The following is a 23,568-nucleotide window of genomic DNA, read 5'->3' on the forward strand; positions in this document are numbered from 1 at the left end:
AGTACACAGCCATATGCAGGTGAGACACCCATACACAAAAAAATACATTAAATATTTTTTAAATGATCATAAGCCAGGTATAGTGTAGCAGGAATCTTAAAAGTTCTTATTAATAAAATCAAACCTGGGGCTGGAGAGATGGCTCAGAGGTTAAGAGCACTGCTTGCTCTTCCAAAGGTCCTGAGTTCAATTCCCAGCAACCACATGGTGGCTCACAACCATCTGTAGTGAAATCTGGTGCCCTCTTCTGGACTGCAAGGATATGTGCAGACAGAACACTGTATACATAATAAATAAACAAATAAAAAAAAATAAAATAAAATCAAACCTGATCCAGGTATTGGGTTGAACACTGGAAGATCAGAGAGACAGAACAAGCCATAGCTAACCTCACCTGGCCAACTTCTCAGCTGGTCTTGTTTCCTCAGACTGGAAGCTTCTGTGTCCTCATCCCAATGGCTCTCAGCTGAACTGCTGCTCGAAATCCTGAACGCTTAACCAGTCAAATGCTTCTAGTTTCTGGTCTTCCCGCCTTATATATCTTGCCTTTCTGCCATCACTCCCTGGGATTAAAGGCTCACTTCTTGGGATTAAAGGCGTGTGTCGCCATGCTTGGCTGTTTCCAATGTGGCCTTGAACTCATAGAGATCCAGAGGGATTTCTGTCTCTGGAATGCTAGGATTAAAGGTGTGAGTGCCACCATTTTCTAGCCTTTGTATCTATTGGCTGTTCTGTTCTCTGAACCCAGATAAATTTATTAGGGTGCACAATATTTTGGGGAACACAATACCACCACAGGTATAGTGGTGCATTCTTTTAATCCTAGCACTTGGTATGCAGAGGCAGGTGGATCTCTGTAAATTGGAGTCCAGTCTGGGCTATATAGTGAGTTCCATGACAGCCAGAGCTATGTAGAGAGACCTTGTCTCAAAATAAAATAAAATAAAATAAAATAAAAATAAGGGGGCTGGAGAGATGGCTCAGTGGTTAAGAACACTGGCTGCTCTTCCAGAGGACCCGGGTTCAATTCTCAACACCCACATGGCAGCTAACAACTGTCTATAATTCCAGTTCTGGGTGATCCAACATCCTCACACACAGACATATATGTAAGCAAAAAAACCAATGCACATAAAAAAGTTGATTAAAAAATAAATTAATGAATAGATGATAAAAGATAAGTATGCTGGTCTATCAACAGGGCAAGGGCTGGTGCATCCATCTAATTTAGCACTGGATCTTGAATGCTTGGTGGGTGTTCAGAAAGTGCTGGATGAATGAAGACCAATGTGGGTCTTTATGGATGAGTAACAGTGGATGCATAAGCAACTCTCAGTTTGTGCCTGTGTCTGGTCTAAATATATTCCATGGGACCATAAGAAGCCTGTGGTGGGCCGGGCGGTGGTGGCGGCGCACGCCTTTAATCCCAGCACTCGGGAGGCAGAGCCAGGCGGATCTCTGTGAGTTCGAGGCCAGCCTGGGCTACCAAGTGAGTTCCAAGAAAGGCGCAAAGCTACACAGAGAAACCCTGTCTCGAAAAACCAAAAAAAAAAAAAAAAAAAAAAAAAAGCCTGTGGTGGGGCAGTTGGGCCTGACTGAATCGCTGGTCCTGTGATTTTTCTTCCCAATGAGCCGGGCTGCCTGGAATGTCCAAGTCACCAGGAATAGGAGCCAACATCAGATTCTTAGTCTTTGTGCCTAGTGGGCTGGCTGATACCTCTTGTCTGGCCACACCCCTAAAAGAAGAAGATAGGTCTAGGGCTCTGGGTTGGCTGAGGCTTTGCCAAAGTACCATGAGGTCAGTGGTTTTGCTTTGCAATGGTCTGTTCTTTTCCTAGAGGGACAAAGATTCTAGATGGGGCTGGGAAGCAAGGGGCAGGGAGCTGGGGGCTCCACAGTACAGACTGAGAAGGAGCTGGAGTGGCCCAGGCCCCCCTTGACTGTGGGAGGGGCAGGTGGCTTGGTTAGCAGCCCAGGCTGCCTGCTTGGCTCCAGTTCTTGTCTGTGGCTATTTCCTGCTTAAGGATGTGGTGGTGGGGGCTGGGAGGAGGGCAGACAGACCTCTGCTGTCCATCTTGACTCCTCTGGCCTAAAGTAGAGGATAGGATGGGGGGAAGAAGGTGTTGGCCAAGGGTCATCTGTTCCCATGTGTGTCTCTAGGGAGTCAAGGTTCCCATAGATATCAGTATCTGGCCTGTGATCCGGAAGTAAGTTTTTGGGATTTGCAGTTTGAGAGTTCCCCAAGTCTGCAAACCCTGAGTCTGCAAAGGGAATGGAACAGGTGTCCCAGACTCTTCCTCTGTCCTCTACCTTGAACCTTGTCAACACTCATATTTAGGATCAGGCCTGGGGCCACCTCTGTGTCCTTCTATCGCTTCCTGAACACTCTCCTTCCATGGAAAGAAACAGGATAAAGGATAGCCTAGGACAACCACAGGAGAGTGGAGAGGGGAGACAGATATAGCAGAAGTCAACCTCCTGAGTATGGGGTAAAAACACACACTGTGGCAAGTGAGGCATCCACACCACTTAGAAAAGCAGAAGGGAAGGTCAGAACAGGGGAACTGGGGGATGGCCTGCTGGGTGGGACTTGTTTTTCCAGAATAAAAGGCCCAGGGAAGAGCTGGGGGCCAAGTTCATGCTCTGCCTGGCCCAGATCCTGGATGGCTGGCTCCCTTAGGTCCTGAGGGACTTCTTATAGCCTCACAGCTGGTCCTCCCTGTTTCCCCCTCCCCTCCAATAGCCAGCTAGGCTGAGGTTCTGGCTTGTCTGAGGACTTGGGGACCCCACCCCAGCCTCCAGGGATAGGGCCTGTACCTATTACTATCTAAAGAAGTGGCCTAGACTGCTTAAGGGCTTCTGAGGTTTTTTGGATTCTTTTCCTTTCTTGTTCTGAGGTTTGCTTAACTAGCAGGAGTGGGCTGGTACACAGTGCTGCTCTGTTATTTCCCATTTGTTTATATGACTTTGTTTTCCCAGAGCTTCAAATTTGTGCTTTCTGTTGGGAGAGTTCCACTCCCCTTTCCTCCAAGTGGAGGTTTCCCAGATCATAGTAATTCAGTCCTGGTTTCAGGACTCTGGGTTTGCCTTATGAATGTGGACAGCTCTAGTCGTCAGGCCATGAGGAAAGTCTGACCACACTCACACTCTGTCCTCAGTGCCCAGAGGTCCTACCACTCACCTCCCTGGTTGGCTGTTCTTTGTTTTGTTTGAGACAGGGTCTCACTATGTGTAGCCATGGCTGCTCTGGAATTCACTATGAGGATCATGTTGGCCTCAAACTCATAGAGCTCTGCCTCTGCCTCTCAAGTGCTAGAATTAAAGGTGTGGGCCACTGTGCCTGCCTTTCTTGATCCTAGAGATAAGTGGACCATAGTGCCATCATGTGGTCTGCAGGTAGCCCACCATGGTCCCAGAGAAGGGCATAGTAAAGTCACCTTCATCTAAATTGGAACTGGAAGAGCCACCTGGTCTGGCAAGGAGAATACAAGAATGGAGAAAGCAGCCCAGGTTTTCTGGCCTGGCTGACCACATGGGAGAATGTCAAAGCCAGGGATGCAGGTCATTCACCTTCAAACACCAGTTCTGCTGCAGCTCAGAAAGTTTACCAGATGCTTGGCACCCACATGGCCTCAGGAATCCTCACATTCAGGCCTCTTCATCTGTCCTAGGACTGAGCTACTGCCCCACCCCAGGGCTGACCGGTGACTGGCTGAGCGTTTGCGCAGACCCTCCCACCTTCTAGGCCTGGACCGGGTGGCTGCAACACAACAGGCTAGCCAAGGATGGGGGAGGCCAACAGTAGAGCAGCACAGTGGGCGGGGCACAGACCCGGCCCACAGCTCCGTGATGTCAGCGGGTGCTGGCAGGGAGAGGGGGTCGGCTGTTTTTCTGGAGAGTTAGAGCTGAGTAAGACAAAGCACAGCGCGGTCCCTGCTGGCGCCATGGAACTGCTGTCCTGTGTCTTGCTGTGGAAACTGGTGCTTCTTCAGAGTGAGTGTGAGAGATGGGACTGGGTGTGGGACAGTGAGTTGATGAACTCTCTGTGTTTAGGCTGGGAGGGGTAGGGGGCACTCATCAAAGAAAAGGACCAGGCTGGTGCCTCAAAACAGCAATTCACTTTCAATCATGAAGCCTTCAGGTACTCTAACAAAAATCCCAGAGGCCCTAACTAGGGAGGATGTAGCCAAGGGTGCCTCCTGTACCCATTCTTTGTGTGACTACAGTGTCAGCTGCTCAGGGTGCAGTCCTCCCAGATGTGGGGAGGGGAGTCAGTGGGGCTGACAACTAAGGGGCTAATAGAGTCTGTTCCAACTCCTTCTTCAGGGCCCCCAGGCCCTGCCTACTCTGGCCTGCTGACCAGGCACATTTTTCCTAGAAGCCTGGGCCCTAAGTCACTTCTCCACAGTACTGTCTTGGGCCAGTGGTGGCAGATCAGGACTTACTCCCCATGTCACCTGTTGGGACTGTAGCAGGGGGCCATGCTGCACCCAGGGTGGAGTGTGTAGGACAGGGCTATGAATGCCTGAGGTCTGAAGGTTCCTAAAGGTTCAGCACAGATGCATATACTACTGCTGGTTGCCTCAGTGTCCTGCTGGAGCAGTTCGGAAGGACTTGTTGCTATGATGTGGCAATGGTTACTTCAAGTTCACAGTTCAGAACAAGACTGCAAAGAGTCACATCCTTCCCTACTACTCACGGCCAGATTTCTTGGTTTCCCACTTACCAGAGCTGTCTGTATAGCCAGGAAGGTGACACTAAGGGTGTTACCTGCAGTTTCCCTACCAGAACTAGTTAAGTGGGCATCATGGCAACAAACTGCCATGACTGCAGGAGGCCCCAAGCGGTCTTCCAACTGGTGGGTCCTGGCGTGCAAAGGTGAAAAATGCCTACAGCTGTATTCTTCCTCTCCTTCCAGGCCTTGAAGTCCTTCTGTACTCAGGTTAGTATCCCATACCCAGCTGTGGGCCAGGCCCCTTTAGGGTCCACTTCTCTCCTAACCCACCCTGCCTCCATCTTGACTTTTGCTGCTGACTCCCTCTTCCCGACAAGGGCCCTCAGGGACCGCAACAGCCAGCAGCTCTGTGGTGTCTGAGTCCGTAGTGAGCTGGGCAGCCGGAACCCAGGCGGTGCTGCGCTGCCAGAGCCCGCGCATGGTGTGGACCCAAGACCGACTGCATGACCGCCAGCGCGTGGTCCACTGGGACCTCAGCGGAGTCCTGGGCAGCCAAGGGCGCCGACTCGTGGATATGTACTCGGCGGGTGAACAGCGAGTGTACGAGCCGCACGACAACGGCCGCCTGCTGCTGTCGCCTTCTGCCTTCCACGACGGCAACTTCTCACTGCTCATCCGCGGTACGCTGTGGAACCGTGGTGGGGCTGAAATTTTGGCAGGCGTAGAAACATTGGCAGGGGGCGGACACATACCTTTGACGAGGCTAGGCCTATGAAAGGGTGGAGCCTTGGAAAGGCGGGACCATGGAGGGGACAGAACCATTTTAGGGAGGGGCTATGGAGGAAGATGGGTCCCACACGCTGAGGTTATCTTCTGCGAAGCAGCTGTGGAGGAGGGCGACGAAGGGGTGTATACCTGCAACCTGCACCACCACTATTGTCACCTCTACGAGAGTCTGGCCGTGCGCCTCGAGGTCACCGACGATCGTGAGTGTGCCCCTCACTCTCCTTTGCTACTGCCATCCCTGCCCCAGCCCGTCTTCCCCTTCCTCACCTCTGCAGAGCAGTGATCTGGCTGTCTCTCTCAATGCATCCGCAGCCCTGTTAGCTCGCGCGTACTGGGACGGCGAGAAGGAAGTGAAGGTGGTGGTCCGCGGCGCGCCGGCTCTGATGACTTGCGTGAACCGTGCGCACTTGTGGACTGACCGCCACTTAGAGGAGGCGCAGCAGGTGGTCCATTGGGACCGACAGCTACCTGGGGTGCCACACGACCGCGCTGACCGCCTGCTTGACCTCTACGCATCTGGCGAGCGCCGCGCCTACGGGCCATCCTTCCTGCGTGATCGTGTGGCAGTGAATGCCGACGCTTTTGCACGCGGCGACTTCTCCCTACGCATAGATTCTCTGGAGCCGGCTGACGAGGGAATCTATTCCTGCCACCTGCACCACCACTACTGCGGCCTGCACGAGCGCCGGGTCTTCCACCTACAGGTCACCGAACCCATCTTGGAGCCACCTGCTCCTGCCTCTCCCAGTAATGGGTCTGGCCACAACAGCGCTCCTGGCCCAGGTGTGTGCAAGTGTGCAGCATGCGGGCACCGAGAAGGGGTATTGCTGAGAGTTTCTTCCTTCTTTCTTTCTTTCTTTCTTTCTTTCTTCTTTTTTTTTTTGTATTAGTTTTTGTTTTTCGAGACAGGGTTTCCTTGTGTAGCCTCAGCTGTCCTGGAACTAGCTTTGTAGACCAGGCTGGACTTAAACTCAGAGATCTGCCTGTCTCTGTTTCCTGAGTGCTGGGATTAAAGGCATGCTCCACCACACCTGGCTCATGGAGGGTTTCTGATGCTTGCTACTTCCCTGTAGATCCCACGCTGGTAAGTAGATCCCAAGGCCACAGTGTCATCAACGTCATTGTCCCAGAGAACCACGCGCATTTCTTCCAGCAACTGGGCTATGTGTTGGCCACGCTACTGCTATTCATTTTGTTGCTCATCACCGTAGTCTTGGCTACACGCCATCGTCATCGTGGAGGTAAGGCAGGACCCTTAGAACAGAGGGGCCCAGACTGACTGAGGACAGTGAGGCTGACTTGATACCCCTCTCTTCACAGGATGCGGGACCTCAGACAAAAAAGCTGGGAAACTGAAGGGGTGAGTTTGCTTGCCCAACCCTCCTCCCAGACCTGCCCTGCCCTGCCCTCCTACACTGCCATCTCCCTTTAGGAAGGATGTGAACATGATGGAGTTTGCTGTGGCCACAGGGGACCAGGCTCCTTATAGGACTGAGGACATCCAGCTAGGTAGGAGTGAGGGCCACAAGGGTCCAGGGGAAGTGCATTTTTGGGTGGGACTTATTCTTTTCTTCTAACCAGATTACAAAAACAACATCCTGAAGGAGAGGGCTGAGCTGGCCCACAGTCCCCTGCCTGCCAAGAATGTGGATCTGGATAAAGGTGAGCAGTGGAGGGAGACCCCAACATCCCCCCATCCCACATGTGACTCTACCCATTCCCAGGACCCTTTGGATAGGAGACCCCTGCCATCTTTTCTGAGAAGGCCTTGGGAAGTCATGCCAAATGTCTTCCTGACTTTCCCACTGGGACTAAGGGACAGAAAGTAGACACTAGCCATTTTCTTGGCTTCCAGAGTTCAGAAAGGAGTACTGCAAATAAATGGATCCTGAGCTTCTGGCTGGGTCAGTAGCTCTGTATCAAAGGATGTCTCCATGACCCTCCTGTGGCACTCCTGGCTTCTTCTCAGCGGCTGGTCCCGCTTTCCTATAAACTTGTCCTGAACTTGGCACTTTGTTCTTCCAAGAATCACCCTCATCTTGGTGAGCAACTGTGGGTTCCCTAGGGACTCTGATATAGTATAGTTGCTGCCCACTGCTTGGGAGTACAGCCTGTGCCCACTGGTGGCTGTACTCCCAGCTTTGACATAACAGACATTGATCCCTTGTTAATGTCCACCAAATGGACACTCTCTCGTGGCTTCTTCCTGCTAGGGCCAGGAAGCCACTTAAAGATAGTTAAGTCACCAGTTCAACATGTTAGCCATTGCTTGGGGAGCCCCCAGGGTCTTCCAGGACTCACTATGCCTATGCATTACTCAGAGCCCTGCTGTTATATGTTCTGACTCGTGGGCCCTCCTTGCTGCTTTGGGCCACTGGGAGCTGGCCCATTGCCCCTTTTCTGCTTCTGATCCCTTTCTGCTGAATACCTTCCAAGAGTTGCTGGGTACCATGTGACTCTTGGCCTTGACATCCCTCCCTTTCTGGAGTCTGGGATTGGGGCTCCATTTGTCCTCTATTTTGGCTGAAGATGGGGGAAGAAGGTTCTGAGTGGCATGTGCTACCACATCAAACAGCTCCTACTGGGGAAGTTTTCATGTCATAATAAAAACACATCTGATTTTTAGCCTTGGCCCTGCTGTTCCTCTTCTGTTCAGGGAGGACATATCTCCCAGGTGCTCTCATAACCTTCATTTGAGTTCCATTGTCCTTCCCTACCCCCTCGAGTGGAAGGTCTATGTCGTCCTTCTAGGATCAAATGTACTATGACACAGGAGCCCGTTTCCCATGGTGAAGGACTTTCGGTCCCTTTTCCAAATGTGTGTGTGGACAGGAAGGAGGGGGGAGTATACAATGACAGAGATAGGACATAGAAGGAAATGGTGCTGACCCAGTTCTTTTTTCATTTTTATTTTTTATTTTTTGGTTTTTCGAGACAGGGTTTCTCTGTGTAGCTTTGGCGCCTTTCCTGAAACTCACTCTGTAGCCCAGGCTGGCCTGGAACTCACAGAGATCCGCCTGGCTGTGCCTCCCGTGTGCTGGGATTAAAGGTGTGTTCTACCACCGCCTGGCCACTGGCCCAGTTCTTTGAGAAGCAGATGCCAAGATGGAGTAAAAAGAAGCAAAGACAGGCAGGACAGCTCCCCAAGGATACAGGTCTAAGGAGATTCCATCAGAAAGAGCCCCAAGAGGCAGGGCTTGGCCAACAGGATCAGGTGTTGGTTTTCAGGTTCCCCTAGGGCTAGTCATGACTGGGCACTGGCTGTGTGACCTCAGCAGACCAAGGTGAAAAAGCAGCTAAGAAAGGGCACAGACTTCTATCCCCCACTTGCCTTAGAAAGATTTATGTATTTATCATGTATACAGTGTTCTGCCTGCATGTATGCCTGCATGCCAGAAGAGGGCACCAGATCTCATTAGAGATGGTTGTGAGCCACCATGTGGTTGCTAGGAACTTAGGAAGAGCAGCCTGTGTTCTTAACCTCTGAGTCATCTCTCCAGCCCCCAACCCCCCCTCTCTCTTTTTAAGATTTTTTTATTTATCATGTATACAGTGTTCTGCCTGCATGTTTGCCTGCAGGCCAGAAGAGGGCACCAGATCTCATTACAGATGGTTGTGAGCCACCATGTGGTTGCTGGGAATTGAATTCAGGACCTCTGGAAGAGCAGCCAGTGTTCTTAACCTCTGAGCCATCTCTCCAACCCCCTCCCATTCTCTCTTTTAAAAAATTTAAAAATTTGGGATTGAAGAGATGGCTCAGCAGTTAAGAGCACTGGCTGCTCTTCCAGAGGACCCAGGTTCAATTTCCAGCAGCCACGTGGCAGCTCACAACTTTCTGTAACTCCAGTTCCAGGGTAGCCAACACCCTCACACAGACATACATGCAGGCAAAATACCAATGCACATAAAATAAAAATAAATTATATATAATCTTAATTTTTATCATTTTATATATATGGGTGTTTTGCCTGCATGTATGTCTGTTTACCACGTGTGTGCAGTGCTCATGGAGGCCCAGGTGCTTGTTTATTTGTTTGTCTTGAGACAAGGTCTCACTATATACCCTGGTCTGGAACTCATAGAGATGCACCTGCCTCTGCTTTCCTAGTGCTAGGATTGGATTAAAGGCACATGCCATCACATCTTGCTTTTTTTTTTTTTTCATTTATATTATGTGAATGTATGTAGATAAGTGAAAGGCATGAATGTAGAGGTCAGAGGATAAGTTGCAGGACTCTATTCTCTCCTTCCTTGGGTGGGCTTCAGCCTGCACTATGTGGGTCCTGGAGTTCAAACTCAAGTCATCAGACTTAACAGCAGGCACTTTAAATAGCTGAGCCATCTTATTGGTCCCATTTCTTCACTCTTGCCCCCCTCCAGTGCTCTCTCAAGAATAGTGAGACTAGGAAAGGATGACAATCACCCACAAGGACCTCAGTGACCTGTTGAGGTATAGTTTGAGGATGTACTTCTCACACTAGTGGCCTTTGAACCCATCAGTGCTAGACAAGACCACTCCTAAAAAGGCACAAGTTCTGGCCTCATGTCCACCTCTTTTACAGTGACCCAACCTGCCCCTGTCAGCATCAGCATCAGTACCAAGACTCCTACCAGGCTTCTGGTTTCTAGTTCCTATTATTTGTGGTGTCAGATGGGAACCAAGGGCAGCTGGGCTGTGAGGACCCTTGAATATGAGTGCTTCTGACCAATAGATCAGTAGCATCTTGTATCTGGCTAGAGGGGCACTCAGAAAAGGGACTGTCTTCTTTCTCCCTCTTGAGCTGACCCTTTGAAGCCACCTCGCCTGGCTTCTTCAGGTTACTTCTGTAAAGATTCAAGGAAGAGGGCCAGCTGCTAGCAAAGGGAGTATGGGTTCCCAGGATAGCAGGCCTCTTTTGGGAGTAAGGGATTAAAGGGAAGAACTCTGCTTAGGCTGACTTCACTGGCCTCTAGTATACATTCAATGCCTTCTGTCTAACTTCTGGGTCCTCCAGGCAGTGGTGGGATCTTTCCTTGTGCTGGCATAGTGTCTGGGGATGGTTCTAGGTCACAATAGGCACCCCTTGTCTCTATCACTGACCAGTATCTTATGCATTACCCTACTCTTATTACTGGCCAGCAAAGGGCCTTGTGCCATCCTGGAGTAGGGGAGGCCTTTAGCCTAGCAAGGCTACTGGGTCAACTCTAAGGTTAAGGGGCATCCTGGTCTTCTTTGGCCTGGGGATGACATCTGGCTTTTTATTTTGGTTTTGGTTTTTTGAGACAGGGTTTCTCCGTGTAGTTTTGGTGCCTGTCCTGGATCTCACTCTGTAGACCAGGCTGGCCTCGAACTCACAGAGATCTGCCTGGCTCTGCCTCCCGCGTGCTGGGATTAAGCGCATGAGCCACCACCACCCAGTGACACCTGGCTGTTTTGATCTACAATGTCCAAGGCAAAATCCCTCTGGCTTCAGTCGCAGCTTGGACCTTGCCTGGACACCTGTACGCACACCTGCATCACCACTCGTATTCACTCATTTGAGTTTCTTGGGAGATCCGATGCGACAAGGCAGTGGGCATAAGAACTGAGCTCAGGATTAGCGTGGGGCGCAGTAAGGCTCTCGCTGTCTTGGGCTAGACATAGGTATCTTTAAATTCTTGGGGAGCGCCCGAAGCACCCCAGAGTAGTCAGTGCCTCCAGATTCCGGGCACTGGCATTGGGTCGGAGAACTGGACTGGCCCAGCCCTACGGTGCTCCTCTACTCCATGGCAGATTTTATTGGCTCAAAGGGCTCAATCTCTTCAGGATCCCTCTTGCCTTTCTGAGGCCGAGCGTGCCCATTTGCCCACAAACCCCCGACCTAGACGCCGCACGGATTCCTGCCTATTGGGAATCTAGGCGAGCGCAGGGTAAGGCTTTTGGCTCCTGCCTAGGGGAACTCAGAGCCCCGCCCCACGCTACTCACAGAGAGACCTAACTAGCCGCTAGGCTTCGGGAACCCGCCCGGTCCCATTCCGGTTGCCCAGCTTGTGTGCATGCCTAATCCAACCCCGAACCCTCCCTGCGCGTGCGTAGCCCCGCCCCACCTGCGCTACGGGCGTCTAGTGACGTCACCAACTCTGGAGCGCCCTCTGGTGGCTCCGGGCTCAACCCCACCAGGCGGTTCTTGGAAAAGCCCGAGGGGGCGGTGGGCGGCAATAACCCTCTGAGCTGCTTCCCTCGCGCCCGCTCCGGGGCTGTCAGTGGATGGGCGGCCGCGGGCCGCGGGGCAACAGGCGGGGAACGGGTGCGAGCTGGGACCGGGCGGGGCGGGCGCGCAAAGGGGCCGCGGGGCGGCCGGGCGGGGCGCGGGCCGGCGGTTTGGGAGGACGCCCCGCGTCCAAGAGGTGAGCCGGGCCCTGACGCTGCGCGGGTTCCGCGTCGCTGTTGCCGCGCCATGGCGGAGACCAAGATCATCTACCACATGGACGAGGAGGAGACGCCGTACCTGGTCAAGCTGCCGGTAGCTCCCGAGCGCGTCACCCTGGCGGACTTCAAGAACGTGCTCAGCAACCGGCCGGTGCACGCCTACAAATTCTTCTTCAAGTCTATGGACCAGGACTTCGGGTCAGTGGGCCGCGCGGCCTGGGCGGGAGTGCTGGCCCTTTCCCGCGCGTGTGCGGTGGCTGCCGGGTCTCTGCACGGGCACGAGCTGGCACCTGTCTGCACGGGCAGGGCTTTCGGGTTTGGGGACGTCAGAGAGCGCCCCCGGCGCCGGCAACCCTGCCGCGCATCTACAGCAGGTGTAGGTTGAGCCTCTGCGCCTTGGTGATCCTTGGTGTATATACTCACCTGTCTGTGGCAAGCTAGGGATCCGAGTCCTTGACTACCCTCTAGGTAGGCCAGAGAGTTCTGTTTGATGGACAGGCGAGGGCCCAGGCTTCCTGACCGCCGTCCGGTGGTGCCCCTGTGCCCAGCTGGCCCAGGCTGGGTGTTGGAAGGCCACCCTCAAAGCCACCCCCCCCCTTCTCTGGTCAAGCACAGGGCCTGTTGCATTCCTTTTCTATGGGTGGAAACCCGGGGCTCATGGCTGCCCTGGAGGATGTGCAGTTTATGGGGGCTGGGATCAAGGGGAAGGGTTGGAGATTTGTGGCTCCCAGCACCCACTGGATCTTCCAGTTGAGATGGGGTAGTATGGAATGGGTGGGTCATAGGCACTCATCTGTTTTCTGGAGCTTAGGAAAGTTTCTGAAGCCTGAAGACAAACTACTTGTAGAGTCCCTGTGGCAAGGCAGGTCAAGGGTCACTGGAGACTAAGAAGCTTCACTCAATATAGCCTGCCCTCTTGGTTCCTGGCTCCTGTGCCTCTGTCCTTTCTGAACCACACAGCATTTGCATTCCTGGGATGTGCTCAGGTTATCTTCTGACTTGAGCCAGATTCTAAGGTAGTGTGTTTCCTAGCTGCACTGCTGTGGTGGCTGTTCAGGGCCTCTGGGTCAGGGAGCCAGGGACTGGCAGTGCAACAGAGGTCTGACAGGGCATAGCCACAGAAACCTGAGTCCATGGCTTGGCAGTGCTCGAGGCGGGGGCATACTCAGGCCCTGTGGGTGGAGCAGGTGTGCTTGGCGTCCTTGTGTGGCTGCATCTCAGGGCTTTGACATTGAGACTATTTCCTGGATTCCATGGTTGCAGGGTCCTTGGGTAGCCCATGGGTCAGGTCAAGCTTGGATCTCTCTCTGACACTGGACATTTAGGCAGGGCTGAATCTGGTTTGGACAACTAAACTCTCTTGCCTACTCATTCCCTGTGCCCCAACCACCAGGAAAAAGCAAAGGAGAACATGTCCCTCCACAGCTTGAAGGCTGGTGCTTCCCGTCTGCCTAGAGGCTGGAGGGCTGTGCTCTGGAGATTGGTCTTCCCCAACTCTTTTGGCGGGGCCACCTCTGTGGTATCTGCTGTCAGGGACAGGGCATCTCTGGATTAAATTTACTATTTTAGCTAAAAATCACCAAAGTCACAAATGTCCTCACAAACTTGTACCCCTAGGGTATGAGTGGTGAGGAGCAGACCCAGACCTAGACTGCTTTCTACTATATATTATGGGTATCTGCTGAGGGTACCTGTCCCTCTGCTTTGATTTATTATGTGTACAGTATTCTGCCTGCATGTTTGCCTGCAGGCCAGAAGAAGGAACCAGATCTCATTATGGATGGTTGTGAGCCACCATGTGGTTGCTGGGAATTGAACTCAGGACCTCTGGAAGAATAGTCAGTGCTCTTAACTGCTGAGCCATCTCTTCAGCCCCCCTCTGCTTTGATATCCATGTTGGGTAGGGTAGGCTAAGAGTAGGAACCTAGCATCAGCTCACATGGGTCCCCACTAAACTGTGTTTGTGTGCAAGAGGACCTGCAGGTGCCCTGACTAAGGAGATGGGCTGGTAGATCTGGGTATTGAAGCAGCAGTAGTCCCTTTGGGTGGGTTGGGAATGGCTGGGGCTTGAGGTATGGAGCTAGCAGAGAGCTCAGAGGTACAAGTTAGGTGTCCTAGGTGTGTAGAAGAACTAGGCGGCAGAGCATCTAAGAGAGTCTGAGCTAGGATGACACAGAAAGACATAAGCAACACGTCAGTAGGCCTCACCCTGACCGTGACCTGGTACTCTGATGGCACAGTGGCCTTGGGAGCCTGGAAAAGCAGCCCCTCCCACCACGTAACTGCATCCCTCATTTCCTTGCCTGAGTTCCACCTACACAGCTCCAAGGATACCAGGATAAAGTAGCTTAATGTTGGGAGAGGGAAGCTCAGCAAGGTGGGCTAAGCTGGGCAAGTGGCCTCAGAATAGAGTCTGTGAGGAGTATCCTAGTGAGTCTAGGTTTCCTGCCCCACTCCAAACCAGAGTTGGCTACTTTGTAAGGAGCAGAGTCTGCCCTGGGCTGGGCTCAGTTCCCAGCATGTATCTCTAGCCAATAAGGTAAAGGTTTTTGTTCCATGCCCACTTATGTGCAGCTTGTGTTCTGACCCTAGACCCCCAAGACTTAGTAACAAGGTGTCTAGGCTTCTGGTGGGCCCCAGGCAAGTGTCTGATGGCTTGATCTGGTGACAATGGAGGGTCTAGTCTATGGTAGTGGAGTGAGTACATTTGATCCCTGCTACTAGGAGTGTATTGCTGCTCCTTACCTGATATAATACTGAGCTCATCTGCCTGACAGTTGCCCCAGCCTTTCAATCTCTGAGATAGAGGTACTTGAGCTGGAGAGAGGTAGGCAAGGGTAAGGGCTGGAAACCCATGGGCTCTGGGATCCTCTGCCTATTCACAAATGTTCTGAGGGCTCCCTTTGCCCGATGGTAGGGCTGCCTGGGGTCATTGATTTAGACTCTCTGTGTTCCATGTGCTTCCCTAGTATTTATTGCGAGAGTCTAGGTAACTATAATACATTCCCTGAGCTGTGAGGAGGGACTCCATGTTCTGGGGCTCAGTGCCGCATGGGATGGGTTGTTAGCATATGTCTCTGTGTTACTGTGACCTCCAAGAACCCTGGGTCCTTTTTGGCCAAACTGTGCTGGACTCCAAAGATCCTACCTTAGAGCAAATTCCTCCTTGGAGTAGATCACTGGGGTAACAGGCAGAGCCCAGTGGTCATAAAGGTCTCTCTAGGAATTTTGAGGTTGGGACAAAATGCCCACAGGGTTGCCCTGAGTAGCTTTGCAGAGAGTCAGTGAAGACACACTGAGGTCAGCTTTCCTCCTGAGAGGCTAGGCACACAGAACTCAGGGTGGTGCAGAGGTCTGGCTGTGCTTTATTCCGTTTTGTTATAGAGTGCCCAGGAGGCTAGACCATAGCTGTGCGCAGCATTACATACCTGTGGTGCCCATTTCTGTCTCTGCCATGGGCATTGTGATGTTTACCTCTTGCCTAGCCAAGGGTGGGGAAGGGCCAGGGTTATCTCTGGGGTCTGGGGCAAGTGCCATCCTCTCATTACTGTTCTGGCCACCTGGCCTTCATTCTTGCCCTGACACCTAGGTTTAGAAAGCAGAACTTGGGTTGCTCAGGCTGGGAAGGCTAAGGAGAAGGGTGTCTTGTTAGGGTTGGAAGTCACAAAGACCTCAAATTGGCCATATCTCTTGCTGAGTAGGCTCTAGCTGCTCTGGATGGGACACAGTGCCTGCTGGGGATCCAGGCAGGCCCTGTTGTGGGTGCTAGGAGTTACTCATATGTCTCTCCATGGGTGAGTCAGAGAGGGTTGGATCTTGGGTGTGGCAAGGGAAAGGCTGTTCGTGAGTCCACTTGGGGCTGAGGTTGGGGGCTAAGGTGAGGATTCCTGTCTGGGTTTCTCTTGCTGTTAGGTTTACTCAGAGATAGCTGGCTTTTTGCAGGCCCTGGTCTACCATCTGCCACAGGCAGAGCCCTGTCATCCTCAAGAGAAACTTCACCCCATCCTAGGCAGCCCCAGGTATTCTGTGATGACAGCCTTTCTTGTGGCTGACTTGGCCCAGGCTCCACAGAGCTGTGATTTGTGATTGGGGACAGCAGATATTTGGGGTTCTGAGAAGTGATTGTTCCTGCTTCATTGGTTCAGGGCCCTCCCTCCTGGCACATGGAAGCAGTGGTGAGATCAGAAAAGTGGTTGGGATATACCTTCAGGCTGCCCTGCTCCTGCCGCCACCTCAGCCCTGGGTCTCTACCCAAGCAAATGGGTGGACAAGGGCCTTATTCCTTAGATAGGATGGGATGTTGCTCTGCTAGGGCTTCCTGAAATCTACTGCTGCCCAGTGTTCTGGAGCAGTAGGCAGAGGTGGCCCTGCCCCTGGAATTGGGCCCATTAAGCCACAAGCCTGTTTCCTGCCAGGTGCACTTCTAGGACCAGTCTGTTTTCCCAGCTCCATTGAATTCAAGTTTTGGGTGTGGAAAATCCCACTATGCTAGGTGGAGCTGAGTACTGGGATGAGGGTGAGGGGGTGGGGAATCTAGGGCCTGAGGAGATAGGTGGAGGCTTGCTCCTTCACAGCTGCCCCTTCTGACCTGTCCTGGCTGCTGTCCATGCCTTTTGAACACTGACCCCAGGCTTTCTGGCTTCCTTCCCAGTTCTCATTCCCTAACCCTTTGTATCCTGCTTAGGTGAGCTTGGGTCTTTTTAACCCATCTGACCAGGGAAGCAGCATTAAGACAAGCAGGGGTGGGTGTGGTCAGATACAGCCAGGGCCTGATTAGTTCTTTCCCTGAATGCCCTTCTAGGTCCTCAGGTAGAAACCAACCATTCCCTCTTAGAGTTGGGACTGATCTTGTGCATGAGGTCCACTGTGTCTTTCTAGTTGGGCAGATGGCTTTAAGGGCAGCAGAAACTGATATCCTTCTGGCTCTCTCACATCTATACAAGGGGTTGGTAATCCTTGTACCTTGCTGTGGTCTAGGCCCTGCTCTGGGCTGGGGAACTTTAGGGTTCCAAGGGCATGGAGCACCATGAGATGCATATCATATTGACTAGGGCTTATGAGTGCTCCAGAAAGGTACAGAGAGTGTGTGCTGGGAAGATGAGCACAGGAGCCAGTGGGCCATAGGCTGTCCCAGGCACCTGAATGGGTAGAGCTACTCCTCAAAATAAGGAAGTACCCCATAGGAGCCTCAAGTGTCATATGTTTTGGTGAGGCAGCTGTTGGGTTCACAGGCATATATAGCTAGAGACAGGTCTGAGGTAAATCCTGGTGCTAAGGAAGCTGAGGAATTAGTGTCTTTCCCAGAAACCCTTAGCCTTATCTAGGGCTAGAGGCTGACTCTGGAAGTGAACAGGAGTCCTAGGCTGCCGTTCCATGAACCCTCTACATTTTTCTACCCTGGTGCTGAGGGTCAGGGGCCTGAGGCCAGTGGAAAGCCGCAGAGTTCCTAAGAAGTGAATGTGTTAGGTAAACCCTCAGTGATAACATCTGTGGCCTGGCCGGTACCCCATTGCTAGGTCCAAGGGTGGGATATGTCTCTTAGTGTCCTTGGTGGACCAAGGTAAGGTGACCTCAGGGCCTTGTTTGCCCACAGGGTGGTGAAGGAGGAGATCTTCGATGACAATGCCAAGTTGCCCTGCTTCAATGGCCGAGTGGTTTCCTGGGTGAGTCTATGGGTGGCCCTACCAGAATGATGCAGGTGGGTCTTCCTGGGAGAGGTAATTGGACAAAGGTAGGGCAGTGGCTGTCATCTGCCCTGGGTGTCTGTGGGGGTGGTCTTGGAGCAGATGGGCATCCAAGGCCTCATTCTCCCTCCACAGCTGGTCCTGGCTGAGGGCGCTCACTCGGATGCAGGGTCTCAGGGCACTGACAGCCACACGGACCTGCCCCCACCCCTTGAGAGGACAGGCGGCATTGGGGACTCCAGGCCCCCCTCCTTCCAGTAAGGCCCCTGGCAGGGGCAGAGACCTGGGAAGAGTGCAGCTGACCACAGAGGAGGGCCTACAGTGGGTGGGAGGCACCTTCTAGCACTGGGGTCCTGTCTGGTGGGATGGGAACTAAGAAGCATTTGAGATACTGGCTGCCAGCAAACTGGTCTGCCCAATTCTATCTACTTCTCGTCTGTGCAGTCCAAATGTTGCCAGTAGCCGTGATGGAATGGACAATGAGACAGGCACAGAGTCCATGGTCAGTCACCGGCGGGAGCGAGCCCGACGTCGAAACCGTGATGAGGGTACTATGGCTGTGCCTGCCCAGATCTGGATCCCAGACTCCCCTTGGTATCCCTTTGGTATACTCCAAGCCCTTGCAAATACTCCACACGTTCTTTCAATCAGTGATCCTTGGGTAGAGGTCCCAACTTGGTACTTCTACCTCCTGTGACCTCAGAGTCACTGCATAAGCTTGAAGTGCACAGGCCATCTTCATTCTGTGACTGCTGAAGTCCCACAATCAGCTCCTACCCTACTGTCCCTACAGCTGCCCGGACCAATGGGCACCTGAGGGGGGACCGGCGACGGGACCTGGGACTGCCTCCAGACAGTGCATCCACTGTACTGAGCAGTGAGCTTGAATCTAGCAGCTTTATTGACTCAGATGAGGAGGACAACACAAGCCGGTAGGTGGCATGTGCATATGTCTGTGTGTGCTGGAGATTCATGCTTATGAGTGCTGGCTGGCTATACATATTTGTGCTCTGTGCTTATCTGACATCTGGCTTCTTGTTCCTGCCTCTGGTCTCCTGCTCCAGGCTGAGCAGCTCTACAGAGCAGAGCACCTCCTCTCGGCTAATTCGCAAGCACAAATGTCGTCGGCGAAAGCAGCGCTTGAGGCAGACAGACCGGGTAGGCAGCAGGTGGGTGGGGTATCTGCTCTGAATGGTGCCACACAACCCCTCATTGGGTCCCTCCACAGGCATCCTCCTTCAGCAGCATCACCGACTCCACCATGTCCCTGAACATCATCACCGTCACTCTCAACATGGGTGAGGCCTTATGGGCTGGTGGGTGCTTGGTGGGGGTAGGTACAAGCCTAGGAGCCTTTGGGGCCTGCTCATGGCCCCTCCTGCAGAGAGGCACCACTTCCTGGGCATCAGCATCGTGGGCCAGAGCAACGACCGGGGTGATGGCGGCATCTACATTGGATCCATCATGAAGGGCGGGGCTGTGGCTGCTGATGGCCGCATTGAGCCAGGCGACATGCTGCTGCAGGTGGGAGCCATGTGGGGACTATGGGGACAAGATGGCACCCCCATCCCACCACCAGTCCTGACCCCACAAACCCCATAGGTAAATGACGTCAACTTTGAGAACATGAGCAACGATGACGCTGTGCGGGTGCTTCGGGAGATCGTATCCCAAACGGGGTGAGGGGGGAATCCATGTGGGGGGATGGGAAGGGTATAGGATAGGAGGGGTTGTGTAGGCCTCACCCATGTGATTTGCTGAACTCTACAGGCCCATCAGCCTCACAGTAGCCAAGTGCTGGGACCCAACCCCTCGGAGCTACTTCACCATCCCCAGGGGTGAGTGACCCCATGGAGGGGTGGGGTAGGGTAGGGCTCCTAGGCCCAGTCTGAAGGGTCTTTCTTCTTTGCCTCTGTGCTGTCCTCCTACTTTCTATTACCTGTCATCTGTTGCCATGTGGTAACTGTCCAGCTGACCCAGTGCGACCCATCGACCCGGCCGCCTGGCTGTCCCACACAGCAGCGCTGACGGGTGCTCTGCCCCGCTATGGTACGAGTCCCTGCTCCAGTGCCATCACACGCACCAGCTCTTCCTCACTAACCAGCTCAGTGCCTGGCGCCCCACGTAAGTGGTAGCTTACAAGAGCCCCAGCAGGAAACTGAGGCTGAAGGACAAGGGTCCGCCCCAGCTTTTAGCCTTGGTGCTCACCAGAGCTGTTCTTGGGATCCATCACATATGATGTGCCTGTCTCCAACACTTTCACAAATGTGTACACAAAGATACATGTACACATCTCTGATAGCCGAGCCATACTGGCCATCTGGATACACTGAAGGGTTCTGTCAAGCCTGTGTTGAGGATTGGGAGGACATGGTAGCCTCTGCTTTGCTTTCCTGCTGCTTAACATAACTAACAGCTTGAGCTCTCCAGGGAGGTGTCCATGGGGGAGGGAAAGGGACTGGCTTGCCTGTATGTACTTGGACTGTGGGGCTGGGGAGAATATCCCAGTTTCAGCTCAGGATTTTGATGAAAGATACCTCCCAAGGGTGGGAGATAGAGGTTTGATCCTGTCATCTGCTCCCAACTCCATGGAGGTCCATGCTGTGAGCCTGGGCTCCCAGCTTCAGATAGCCCAGAACTTAGTCCCTGCATGTTGGTTGCTTGCCTGGGCTCAGAGAACTGTGCCTTGCAGAGCTTGAGGAGGCACCACTGACTGTGAAGAGTGACATGAGCGCCATTGTCCGGGTCATGCAGTTGCCAGACTCAGGACTGGAGATCCGGGACCGCATGTGGCTTAAGATCACCATTGCCAATGCTGTCATTGGTGAGTCCTTGGCTGTGTGGGAAGGGCCCAGTTTGTTCTTCATTCTGGTGTAGCTTCCCAGGGCTCAGCTACCCTGACTTTCATGGGCCTGTGGCCAGGGGCAGATGTGGTGGACTGGCTGTACACACACGTGGAGGGCTTCAAAGAGCGAAGGGAGGCGAGGAAGTATGCCAGCAGTATGCTGAAGCACGGCTTCTTGCGGCACACAGTCAACAAGATCACCTTCTCTGAGCAATGCTACTATGTCTTTGGGGACCTGTGCAGTAGTGAGTAGGGGTCATTGGGTGGGGGTTCTTGTGGGGCTCATCCATTTGCCCTAACTTACCCATCCCCTCCCTTCCTGCCAGACCTTGCATCCCTGAACCTCAACAGTGGCTCCAGTGGAGCCTCAGATCAGGACACACTGGCCCCACTGCCCCACCCATCTGTACCCTGGCCCTTGGGTCAAGGCTACCCCTACCAGTACCCAGGACCCCCGCCCTGCTTCCCACCTGCTTACCAGGACCCTGGCTTCAGCTATGGCAGTGGCAGTGCTGGGAGTCAGCAGAGTGAAGGTGAGAGTCATGCCAACCCCTCCCCCACTCCTATTCCCTGGCTCTGCCTGGCCTGCTGCTGTCCTCTGTGCTCCTGCTGTGTGTTCGGGTCCTGGTGGGTCCCACTTTAAGAGTCAGTGTGGGGCAGGGAGGGGGCTGATGTGAGGACTCACTTTGGTCCTGTGGGTAGAGGCCTTTGGGAATAGGAAGACTGCCTGATAGGAACAGGCCTGGTGTTCCAGGTGGCAGAGGCAAGAGGCCAGGAGATGATGTGGCAAGAATGAAGGTGAGAATAGCAGAGGGCATCAACTAGGGTTACTGTCTAGGTCCTAAGCTAAGAGGTTGGGCTTTATCAATTATGGTACTTGTAGCCCAACAGAGTGCCAGACTAGAACAGCAAACAGTGCCATTAGAGTATATCTTAGGGATATTGAAGATCTTGGAGGGTGGGTGTCCTGAAGAGGAGATGGGCTGAAGCAGAGGTCTTAGGCAGAGTGGGGCATAGCAGCCATGCTGCAGGGTCTGGAGAAAGACTCAAGACAGTCAACTTTGAGGACATAAGATGGGAGAAAGGATAGGTTGGGCCACAGGGTGGCAATGCCCAAGGGGAAGCTGTTGAGTGACTATTGACCTTGGACAGGCCCTTGCATGCACCCAAGCTCAGTTTGGCCCACAGTAGTCCTAGTTGGCCTTTGGTGAGCACTGGACTGGTGTGTGACTTATGCTATCCCTTGCTTTGTGCTGAGCAAGCCTTAGACTGAAGGACTAGCAGAGTGGACCCTCGGGCCGGTAAGCCAGGTCCCCCTGTGTCCCTCTCAGCATGTCCCCAGCCAGCACGTGTTTTCAGGTTCTCACCACTTTCAGGACAGAAGCTAAGAAAATGAGCTGACCAGGGCCCTTGGGTTGGGTGGACAGTGGATTTTTGGGTGGTGAACCCAGGATGGCTAATGGGAATGCTGGGCATGCAGGGCCTTCACTGGAATCTTAGTTTCTCAGCTGTAACATCAGCCGTTGGTTCAAGCATTGGGGTTAGGTGTGGGGTGCCAAGCTGGCCCCCATTATCCCTCCTGTCTGCAACTGCCCCTAGCTCCTTGCCTCTCATCTGCTCCTGGTATCTGCATGGCTGCCATTCCCCTACCACCCCCAAGCTCACCAGGTTCTGCCCTGGCTGTCTGGGAGCAACTGGTAGTTCTGGAAGTGGCCAGGTTTGGTGCTGACTCTATTGTCCCTTCCCTTCTCCCAGGGAGCAAGAGCAGTGGGTCCACAAGAAGCAGCCATCGGACCCCAGGCCGAGAGGAGCGCCGGGCAGCTGGAGCTGGGGGTAGTGGCAGCGAATCAGATCACACGGCACCAAGTGGGTCTGGTAGCACTGGCTGGTGGGAGCGTCCTGTCAGCCAGCTTAGTCGTGGCAGTAGCCCTCGAAGTCAGACCTCAGCTGTTGCCCCAGGGCTCCCCCCACTGCACTCCCTGACAAAGGCCTATGCAGTAGTGGGTGGGCCACCTGGAGGGCCACCTGTCCGGGAGCTGGCTGCTGTTCCTCCAGAACTTACAGGTAGCCGCCAGTCCTTCCAAAAGGCCATGGGAAACCCTTGTGAATTCTTTGTGGACATTATGTGACCATCAACCAGTGTTTTTTCAGTGCTGCCTGTGGCAAGAGTCTGTGGTCCTGCTGTGCCAGGATCTCTGTGGGCTTGCCTTAGTGGTGGCTAGCCAGGATAGGATGAGCTGTGGGGTCTTGGCCAGGGCAGAGGGAGCAGGCTGCGGAAGAAGGGCTGAGGGCAGCAGCCCTACTACTAGGAGATGGGCTTGGCACTCTGCCTGTTCTGTACGTGTAGAGTCTTGTGAGGGGACATCTCTGTCTTCAGGTCCTCAGCACAAGTCTCAGGGACCACCTTCTGGTTCCTTTTTTGGAAGTGACCTCCATTAGCACAAGGAAGACTCTTGGGCTCTGTGCCCCACCTCACCCCCAAACTCTCTCAGAACTGTGCACAGGGGCCCAGGCTGACTCTGATTGAGTTCATGGGCCTCACCTGTCAGGCCAAGGTGGGGTTCTTCAGGAGTTAGAAAGAGTCCTTAAACCTCTCTGGCTGCCCATGTGGGGTCTAACTTATTTATTTATTGCTAGCATGCCTGCTCTGAAGGTGGCAGCTGGTTACCTAATGGGGGCAGGTGCATGTCCCTTTCCCCACTTGGTACTCAGCACATAACAACACAGTTTGTACTGAAAGTATGTGGAGGATGGCTAGTACTGGAGACAAGAGGCCAGGCACCTGTATACCGTCTCAGCCTCAGTGGAGGGGTGATAGTGCACACAGTAGCTACAGAGATGGGGTCCTGCCCTGTCATTGCTGTCCTGATAGCTGCCCACCAGCATGTGCCATGCCATCCTGGCATGGCAGCCCCACACATCTGCACTGTAGATACTGTGTCAAAGTCTGAGCAACTGGGTAGTTCAAATAGAGCTGCTTCTGTGTAAATGCTGCTTCTGTGTAAATGCTATTTTAAACACTAAAAAGCGTTTAATTTTATGGGACTGATGTGTGACCTGTTTCTCTTTTCTCCAGCTAAGCTGCTTCTGGATTCAGGTGTGGGGGCCAGCCCAGAACTGACCCAGGTCTGATCCTGCCTGGAATTGGAAGATACTCTTGTCCACTTAGTCATGTGGCTCTGTCCTTGGT

The 23,568-nt window shown here is 53.3% G+C and overlaps 2 protein-coding genes across 3 annotated transcripts; both read left to right on the top strand.

The window, feature by feature from the left end:
• The first annotated feature begins 3,844 nt into the window (after nucleotides 1-3,844).
• On the top strand, nucleotides 3,845-8,086 carry Mxra8 (matrix remodeling associated 8). Its single transcript, XM_059256318.1, has 10 exons — nucleotides 3,845-3,993; nucleotides 4,919-4,942; nucleotides 5,053-5,355; nucleotides 5,560-5,661; nucleotides 5,774-6,244; nucleotides 6,535-6,702; nucleotides 6,782-6,821; nucleotides 6,894-6,970; nucleotides 7,043-7,123; nucleotides 7,317-8,086. The coding sequence occupies exons 1-10, from the start codon at nucleotides 3,945-3,947 to the stop codon at nucleotides 7,340-7,342; spliced, it is 1,341 nt and encodes a 446-aa protein (XP_059112301.1). The 5' UTR covers nucleotides 3,845-3,944; the 3' UTR covers nucleotides 7,343-8,086.
• A 3,471-nt stretch (nucleotides 8,087-11,557) lies between these two features.
• Dvl1 (dishevelled segment polarity protein 1) lies at nucleotides 11,558-23,423 on the top strand. 2 transcript variants are annotated; one of them, XM_059255563.1, is made up of 15 exons: nucleotides 11,558-12,047; nucleotides 17,443-17,512; nucleotides 17,669-17,790; nucleotides 17,978-18,081; nucleotides 18,327-18,465; nucleotides 18,598-18,691; nucleotides 18,762-18,831; nucleotides 18,918-19,057; nucleotides 19,136-19,212; nucleotides 19,304-19,371; nucleotides 19,505-19,582; nucleotides 20,226-20,357; nucleotides 20,456-20,623; nucleotides 20,705-20,911; nucleotides 22,134-23,423. In XM_059255563.1, the coding sequence occupies exons 1-15, from the start codon at nucleotides 11,878-11,880 to the stop codon at nucleotides 22,505-22,507; spliced, it is 2,013 nt and encodes a 670-aa protein (XP_059111546.1). In that variant the 5' UTR covers nucleotides 11,558-11,877; the 3' UTR covers nucleotides 22,508-23,423. The 2 variants fall into 2 exon arrangements, with proteins under 2 accessions (XP_059111546.1, XP_059111545.1); XM_059255562.1 differs by having other exon boundaries at nucleotides 11,559-12,047; nucleotides 19,505-19,657.
• The last annotated feature ends 145 nt before the right edge of the window (nucleotides 23,424-23,568 follow it).

Source organism: Peromyscus eremicus, chromosome 2 (assembly GCF_949786415.1).
Source record: "Peromyscus eremicus chromosome 2, PerEre_H2_v1, whole genome shotgun sequence".
NCBI classification, from domain to species: Eukaryota; Metazoa; Chordata; class Mammalia; order Rodentia; family Cricetidae; genus Peromyscus; species Peromyscus eremicus.

Excerpts from the sequence above, each read along its gene's own strand:
- Dvl1 (XM_059255562.1), top strand. The coding sequence starts at position 11,878 with ATGGCGGAGACCAAGATCATCTACCACATGGACGAGGAGGAGACGCCG. Across the intron at positions 19,058-19,135 it reads CAGGCGACATGCTGCTGCAG|GTAAATGACGTCAACTTTGA; the intron begins GTGGGAGCCATG and ends CAAACCCCATAG. Across the intron at positions 19,213-19,303 it reads GAGATCGTATCCCAAACGGG|GCCCATCAGCCTCACAGTAG; the intron begins GTGAGGGGGGAA and ends TGAACTCTACAG.
- Mxra8 (XM_059256318.1), top strand. The coding sequence starts at position 3,945 with ATGGAACTGCTGTCCTGTGTCTTGCTGTGGAAACTGGTGCTTCTTCAG. Across the intron at positions 4,943-5,052 it reads TGAAGTCCTTCTGTACTCAG|GGCCCTCAGGGACCGCAACA; the intron begins GTTAGTATCCCA and ends CTTCCCGACAAG. Across the intron at positions 7,124-7,316 it reads GAATGTGGATCTGGATAAAG|AGTTCAGAAAGGAGTACTGC; the intron begins GTGAGCAGTGGA and ends CTTGGCTTCCAG.